This window comes from Carlito syrichta, unplaced genomic scaffold, assembly GCF_000164805.1.
Source record: "Carlito syrichta isolate Samal-C Ts95f unplaced genomic scaffold, Tarsius_syrichta-2.0.1 Scaffold305688, whole genome shotgun sequence".
In the NCBI taxonomy this organism is placed as follows: Eukaryota; Metazoa; Chordata; class Mammalia; order Primates; family Tarsiidae; genus Carlito; species Carlito syrichta.
In genome coordinates this window covers 99,792-107,651 of record NW_007249784.1, presented here as the reverse complement: position 1 = coordinate 107,651, position 7,860 = coordinate 99,792, and the positions used below count along the sequence as shown (strand labels likewise).

Genomic DNA, 7,860 nt, shown 5'->3' with positions numbered 1-7,860 from the left:
CCAACTCCAAAAAAAAAAAAAAAAGAACAAAGGGCCCGAGAGCCAGAAACCCAAGAAAGGCTGCTGGGCAGCATGCTCAGAGGGCTCACCGTGAAAATCTCCACGATGTCATTGGATGTGGTACGCACAGGATCCACGTCCTTCTCACTCAGGACTCGCATCAAGCTCACACCATCCGTCTCCAGGATCCACTCCTGCAGGGCCTTGAACTCCCCATCCTCTGTGATGATGATCTTCTTCTTGTTGTCTGTCTGTGGCAAGTGCATGTACACCTGGAGGGGAACAGAGAAGGCACTGGTTGGGGTTGGGAGGCTGGGGAGAAAAGTAGGGAGGGAGGGCTATGGGGGAGGGAATAGCTGACCTTGCTGATCTGCTCAATGCCCTGTAGGGTCATATCTGTCAGCATGTTGGACTCGATGCAGCGCAGAAAAACATCATCATCCATCTTGTCCACCACCTCTTCCTCCTGCAAGGAGAACAAGTTGGCACTCTGAGAATCCTCTGGGCTGTTTCCTGGCTCTGATCCCAAACTATAGCCTCCTCAAGGACCGAAAGAATCAGTCACCAGAATCTGCCCCATTCAGTACCAATGAGACTACTTTTTACCATGATTTTACAATATTAAAAGAAGCCTAAAAACAAGCACCCAATCCTGCCACCCTACCATAATTTCCTTTCTTGCAGTCCTATCTAGCAGCCAAGCCCCACACGTCATGTCCTCCAGTGGCTGCTCCCAGGCACACAGCACTCCCTGCTCTGGCACTTAATGCTTAATGGAGTGATTGCCCAGACTGCTACTGTCATGACAGTAATTTCTCTTAATGGATGCATACTGTATTCCATCAAGATATATCAAACTTTTTTTTTTTTTGAGTTGGAGTCTCACTGTTGCCCAGACTGGAGTGCAGTGGCCGCTCCCGGCCACCGCAGCCTCGACCTGCTGGGCTCCGGCGATCCTTCTGCCTCAGCCTTTCGAGTAGCTGGAATTACAGGCGTGCACTACCACGCCTGGCTAATTTTTTGATTTTATTGTAGAGATGAGGTCTCGCCTGCCCAGGTGGGTCTCGAACCCGTGGGCTCAGGCAATCCACTCATCTCAGCCTCCCAAAGGCATGGGATTACAGGCTGAGCCACTGAGCTCAGCTCAAACTTTTCTTAACTGTCCTCTGACAGCTCAGTAGTTAGTGAGTTCTTCCTAAAGCACCAGGCACCCACATGTGCCAAACAATTTCTTAGGAGCCATGCCCAGGAGTGAAATCGTTGGTTATTCATTTTCATGGGTCTTGTTACACCTGCTGTCACATAACTTTCCCTAGGACACAGCAATTCCTACTGTCCAACCTGCCCCCAACACTGGCGCCTGCCTTCATAGCTGAAGTGTATTGCCTAAGAAAAAACAAGCTGCAGGAGTCTCAGTGGCAGAGAAAGCCAAGTGACAGGGCTATGGGGACTCACTCCCAATCCAACACCACCTGTATTACCTACTTGGCTATTGCTTCAGATTTCAAAACCTTCCGCTGCTGAAAATTTTGAAAATCACTGCTAACCACCAGCCCCTGTTCATAAATTAGGTGGGTACAACTAGTCACCTAATGCTGCTTGTATCTCAATTTCTTTGGTCACTAACAAGACTGAATGGTTTTCTATATCTGATTCATCTATTTCTTCCTGAGCCCCATTTACCTCTTGCATCTTGTTTTCATCACTGTTCATGATGCGAATACGGAGCACCAGCTTCTCTGCATTATCATCATTAAAGATGCAGTTCAGGTCATCACCAAAACCTAGTGGGCACAAGAATGAGCCATGAGAAGGTCCGTGTCTCACAGGACTTACTTCTTGGTCACTGTCCATTTGCAGCCCTCCTCTAGTGGGGCTCTTTTGGCCCCTTCCTTCCCACAGAACCTTCCTTTTCATAGAATCCCTCTAGAAAGAGGGGAGAACACTAACAATGGAAAGGGAACGCAGAGGTGACAGGGAGAATCTGAAGACCAGGGAACAGTGACCCTGGAGAAGAGATGCCTTGGAGGAGCAGAACTGGTACACGGATAGTGAAGGTAGGTGGCTCATTTGGGGCTCAAGTGCAGTGAACAAGACAGAGGTAGGAGCCCAGGTGGGGCTCCTGAGCCCGGCCTGCCCTCCTAGCCTTACCAGCATTGATCTTTTCAGCAATCTGCTCCATAGTCAGCTTCCGGTCAGTCATGTGCTTCCGATCTAGCTCCACCCGCAACAGCCAGGGGGAGATTCGAGCCACATCAAAGTCAGGCATCTCATAGTAAACGTTCACCCACTCCTGATCCTCTGCCACCACCGTGCTCTGGGGGTTGGGGTCATAGTAGATGGCTGTGTTGGCAGTCACCTTTCTCAATGTTGTATGCTCCAGACGGCACAGAATGTCCTGGGAATAGACAGGAATTCATGACACAGGCAACTGGGTAGATCCAAAGGCCTCTTCAAATTCTCCTATCAAGAGACTTCAAAACCCTTTACTTAAAAGTTGATCTTTTCTTCCCAATAGGAAGCCCATCACCCCCAACCCCTACCTTGGCTCTCTCAGCATCTCGAGCAGACTGGCCCAACAGGAACACAGTGAGGGAGGGTGTCTTAGGCTTCTTGGAAATGTTGATGAGCTCCTTAAGACGGGGCACACCCAGTGTCACGTTCTTGGCAGACACACCAGCATAGTGGAAGGTGTTCAAGGTCATCTGGGTGGCAGGTTCTCCAAGGGACTGTGCAGCCAGAGCTCCCACCATTTCCCCAGGATGGGCCTAAGGAAAAGTTAGTATCAGACAAAGCCAGTTCCTCTCCTCTGGTGAATGAGTGGGATGTAGTCAGGGCTGGGACTATAATCTTTTTTTTTTTTTTTTTTTTTTTTTTAGGTGAAGTCTCACTCTGTACCCCAGGCTGGAGTGCAGTGGCATGCTCACAGCCACTGCAGCCTCGACCTGCTGGGCTCAGATGATCTTTCCGCCTCAGCCTTCCAAGTAGCCGGAACTACAGGTGCGTGCTACCACGCCTGGCTAATTTTTTTGATTTATTGTAGAGACGAGGTCTAGCCAAGTTGCCCAGATTGGTCTTGAACCAGTGAGCAGGCAATCCTCACCCTGGTCTCCCAAAGTGCTGGGATTATAGGCATGAGTCAGCATGTCCAGCCCTAGTTTTAGTTTTTGGTTTTTTTTTTGAGTCAGAGTCTCACTCTGTCACCCAGGCTGGAGTGCAGTGGCATGCTCACAACCACTGCAGCCTTGACCTGCTGGAGCTATAGGCACGGGCCACCACTCCTGGCTAATTTTTTTATTTATTGTAGAGATGAGGTCGCCAAATTGCCCAGGTTAGTCTCAAACCCATGGGCTCAGGCAATCCTCTCCCAAAGTGCTGAGATTATAGATGTGAGCCACTGTGCCCAGCCCCATTTTGTTTTAAGTCCAACAATGTTAACATAGGTACTCAACTAACACAATATAGCCTGTTAAATACATAGAGTAATATATAGCCAGGATGTGTTGCCCAGGATGAAGTACAGTGGTACACTCACAGCCACTGCACCCTTGACTTCCTGGGCTCAGGTGATCCTTCTGCCTCAGCCCTCCAAGTAGCTGGAACAACAGGTACCTGCTACCATGGCTGGCTACTTTTTTGATTTATTGTAGAGACAAGGTCTTACCAAGTTGCTCAAGCTGGTCTCGAACCCCAGAGCTCAGTCAACCCTCTCACCTCGGTTTCCCAAAGCGCTGGGATTACAGACTTGAGATACCACACCCAGCCAGCACTTAAATTTTTCAATTCTTAAAACACAGGATGTAAGCTGGCTCGGTGGCTCAGTCTGTAATCCCGCGCCTTGGGAGGCAGAGGTGAGTGGATTGCCTGAGCCCGCGGGTTCGAGACCTGCCTGGGCAACTTGGTGAGACCTCATCTCTACAATACATCAAAAAATTAGCCGGGCGTGGTAGCACACACCTGTAATTCCAGCTACTTGGAAGGCTGAGGCGGAAGGATCACCAGAGCCCAGCAGGTCGAGGCTGCGGTGGCCGGGAACGGCCACTGCACTCCAGTCTGGGCAACAGAATGAGACTCCAACTCAAAAAAATAAAAACAAACAAAAAACACAGGATGTCTTTCCATTTATTCAAGTCTTCTTTAACTTCTTTCAATGCTGCTCTGTAGTGCTCCCTAATACATTTTAAACTTCTTAATTTATAAAACCTGACTTACAGTAAACAGATTCAAAGGCACACCTATAATTATAATGCTTTTTTTCCTTCCATTATTCTGTAAAATCCTTGAAGACATTAAGTATTCCAGTATCTGTAAGTTTCTTTTCTACTTACTCTCTCCAATTTCCCACCTCTATCTAAATTAGGTTCTGCACACAGTAGAGATTTTAGGAAAATAAAGAACAATTATCCTATGTCATATCTGTCATGTCACTTGTTTCCTGAATGACCACTCCCGGCCAACTAGGACTGTTTTAAGACTGCTAGTGTGAAGGCATAAACATGCCAAACACAAGACTTGGTACACAGCAGTTTCTCAGTGAATGAGAGTTATCATTAGGTAATTGTGGCAAGACGTAAGCTGTTCTTAGAATCCAGAAATGTCAGTAGGTAAAAGGAAAAAAACGAGGCTGGTTGGGAACACAACACTCACAATGGCTTGGTTAAACTTGGACTCTATCTCCCCAAGCAGCCAGTCAAAGGCCTCTCCACTGAGCCGAAACTCTTCTGCCATGCGGCGTGAACACAGTGTGGATCGCAAGTGGATGTTGAAGAGCAATGTGGCATTTTCCTGGGCCTGCCGGCTTAGTGGGTCATCCCCATTCACAATCACCAGCTTCTTGCTCAATTCCTTCACTCCTGGTGGCCAAATGAAGTTCCAGAGATGGTCAGACCAGGGGCCAGCAGACTCCTATCCTCCAACCTGGCCTGGAGACCCCAAAGCAGGTACTCACCCTCTACTACTTTGATGGGGTGCAGATCAGAGGGAAGGCGAGGGTTGATGTGGAAAATTTTCTGAGCATTCCAGATCATGCGCAGCAGGTTACAGGGAAGGACAACCTGAGGGACAAGAGAATGGAAGGAGGCCTGTGAATCTGGGGAAAGCCACGCAGGGGAGCACTTCTTCAGCATAGCACTCCCCTAACCACACGCACCTTGCTGTCGCCAGTGGGGAAGATGACCCTGAGCACTTCGCGATCCTCACGCATGCGCTCAAACTCCCGCTCCAACTCGTTCTGTATGTGTGCATTGCTTAGCACATCCTTCACCAGATCCTCCTGCAGAGTGCGCCGCAGGGCCCTCTCATTGGTATAATCAAAGCGGAACCTATAGGTGGCAAAGGGTAGGGTCAGTGGAAGGTGGGCTCTGGGGTCTGATCCCCACAAGGAGAACTGTGAAGCTCCCAAGGTACATAGCCCATCAGGTACACTTTGGAGACAAAGATCCTGAGCAGGGAAATACAAGATCTAGGCCTAACGACTGCCATTGGGACCTGAGTATGTGCCCGCCCTCTACATTTTCTTTGAACCATGCCCAGGGACCAATCTCAAATCTGCCTCCATTCACTCACTTTCCCATATCTCATGGCTATTTCAGGTGGGTGGGGAAAGGGCACTTAAAGGTAAGGTCCACTGCAAGACACATTCCAGACCATCTCTCTGGGGTGGGGATGGGAATCCTACAACTCAAGCCCTGAGCCTCCCCCTGCCTGCCCGCCTCCTCACTTCTTCTCAAAAGCCTTGTTGGAAGGCTTAAGCGTAGCCAGGTTCTGGAACTCAACGCTCTCGCCTGCCAGGCCATCCTCGCCGTAGCGCAGCTGCACCACCTGGTTGATAGAGTTCCGCACAGTCGCATCGTACTTCACCATCACTGATTCCATGGACTTGATCAGCCGCCGCTGAATGTATCCTGGGGGGAGGTAAGTAATTGTAGCACCCAAGTCAAGAAGAAGATGATAAAGCCCAAAGGCCCAGTCTGAGGTCTTAACCCGACTGATTTCCAGAAAAGCCAGCTAGTAGCCTCCTCGTCCCTGAGGCCTTTTAAAGAAAACCATGTCCAGCACTAGATGGAGGAAGAGCCCAACAGAGTCCTCTAGGAACCACTCCCCATGCGATAGGTCAGAGGCAGAGTTCCTGAGGCTCTATCCCTGCATCCTGGAATGCTGTATAGCAATCAGAGCAAGGGCATCTGCTTAATTCTCTATTCCCTATTCTTCCCACAGAGGACAAAATTACATCTCTGGGAACAGAAGCCTTTAGTCTGAGAATCTCCATTCCCCACCTCTCACAGGTTTCACAGCCTGCAGCATTCCTTGGTTTCAGTCCATGAGAGAGAGAGCCCCTAAAGAAGTCCTACCAGTTTCAGCAGTCTTGACAGCTGTGTCGATAAGCCCCTCACGACCCCCCATGGCATGGAAGAAGAACTCGGTGGGTGTGAGGCCAGCCAGGTAGGAGTTTTCCACAAAGCCACGGCTCTCAGGCCCATAGTCATCTTTGATGAAGTGAGGCAGAGTCCGGTGCTTGAATCCAAATGGAATTCGCTTGCCCTCCACATTCTGCTGCCCGACAACAGCAATGACCTGGGAAACAGAAAAGGTGGGGTGTATAATTCCTTTGCCTTAAGTATAAGAATTCCCAAGACTTCCCCTAATTTCCCACCCCAACACATACATACACCTTCCTTCCACCTCCCAAACTTCAATATGGCCCCATATCTAGAAAGACAAGGCTCCTCACCTGGGAAATGTTGATCTTGGAACCTTTAGCTCCAGACACAACCATAGACTTGAAGTTGTTGTATTCAGACAGGGATTTCTGAGCAGAGGAACCAGTCTTGTCTCGAGCATCATTGAGAATGCGGTTCACCTGATTCTCAAATGTCTGCCGCAGAGTGTTCCCTGGGGTGGGCTCCAGTTCGTTGTTATGAGCCTTCTCAATGACCTACAGGCAAGAGTTCTCAGTGAGATATCAATCCCTACTCTACTCCCTTTCCCTCAAACCTCACACCCACTTTACTCTTGGTGATGTTAAGTTCAAAATCCCTGAGAGCCCCATATTCAGTCTCTGCCAGCCTTCCCTCTCACCTCTATTACATCCTGTTTGGCCTTCTTAATAGTGTTCTGAATGTCCTGGTAAGTCTTAGAATCAGCGATGGAGTCCCCAATGCCAATGGTATGACCTAGAGTTAAGGAAAAGCATCAGCAACACCCTCTTTGGACTCCTAAGAAACATGGGACGGCAAAGCACATGAGAATGTGGGTTAAAAAAAACTTTTTTTTTTTGAGTTGGAGTCTCACTCTGTCACCCAGACTGGAATGCAGTGGCACACTCCTGGCCACCGCAGCCTCGACTTGCTGGGCTGCAGTGATCCTTCCGCTTCAGCCTTCCAAGTAGCTGCAACTACAGGCGTGCGCTACCTCGCCCGGCTAATTTTTTGACTTTATTTTTTTTTTTTTTTGAGTTGGAGTTTTACTCCGTCGCCCAGACTGGAGTGCAGTGGCCGCTCTCGGCCACCGCAGCCTCTACCCACTGGGCTCCGGCGATCCTTCTGCCCAGCCTTCCGAGTAGATGGAACTACAGGTGTGCACTACCACGCCCGGCTCATTTTTGATTTATTGTAGAGATGAGGTCTTGCCAAGTTGCCCAGATGAGTCTCGAACCCACAAGCTCAGGCAATCCACTCACCTCGGCCTCTCAAAGTGCTGAGATTGCAGGCTGAGCCACCAAGCCCGGCCAAAAAAAACTTTTAAAATAAAGAATAAAAATTAAAAAAGAGCCAGGCTCGGTGGCTCAGCCTGTAATCCCGCACTTTGGGAGGCTGAGATGAGCGGATTGCCAGAGCCTGCGGGTTCGAGACCTGCATGGGC

The 7,860-nt window shown here is 49.4% G+C and overlaps 1 protein-coding gene across 1 annotated transcript in view; it reads right to left on the bottom strand.

Moving 5' to 3' along the window:
• POLR2A (RNA polymerase II subunit A) overlaps positions 1 to 7,860 on the bottom strand; it is a 31,540-nt gene that overhangs the window by 3,244 nt on the left and 20,436 nt on the right. The window contains exons 13-24 of the mRNA XM_008062324.2: positions 7,078 to 7,172; positions 6,731 to 6,934; positions 6,351 to 6,573; positions 5,720 to 5,903; positions 5,150 to 5,321; positions 4,949 to 5,054; positions 4,648 to 4,853; positions 2,544 to 2,768; positions 2,152 to 2,398; positions 1,684 to 1,784; positions 362 to 466; positions 90 to 272 (exon numbers count right to left, since the gene is read on the bottom strand). Of these exons, the coding sequence (XP_008060515.1) occupies positions 90 to 272; positions 362 to 466; positions 1,684 to 1,784; positions 2,152 to 2,398; positions 2,544 to 2,768; positions 4,648 to 4,853; positions 4,949 to 5,054; positions 5,150 to 5,321; positions 5,720 to 5,903; positions 6,351 to 6,573; positions 6,731 to 6,934; positions 7,078 to 7,172 (2,051 nt within the window). The remainder of the gene's footprint in view (positions 1 to 89; positions 273 to 361; positions 467 to 1,683; positions 1,785 to 2,151; positions 2,399 to 2,543; positions 2,769 to 4,647; positions 4,854 to 4,948; positions 5,055 to 5,149; positions 5,322 to 5,719; positions 5,904 to 6,350; positions 6,574 to 6,730; positions 6,935 to 7,077; positions 7,173 to 7,860) is intronic.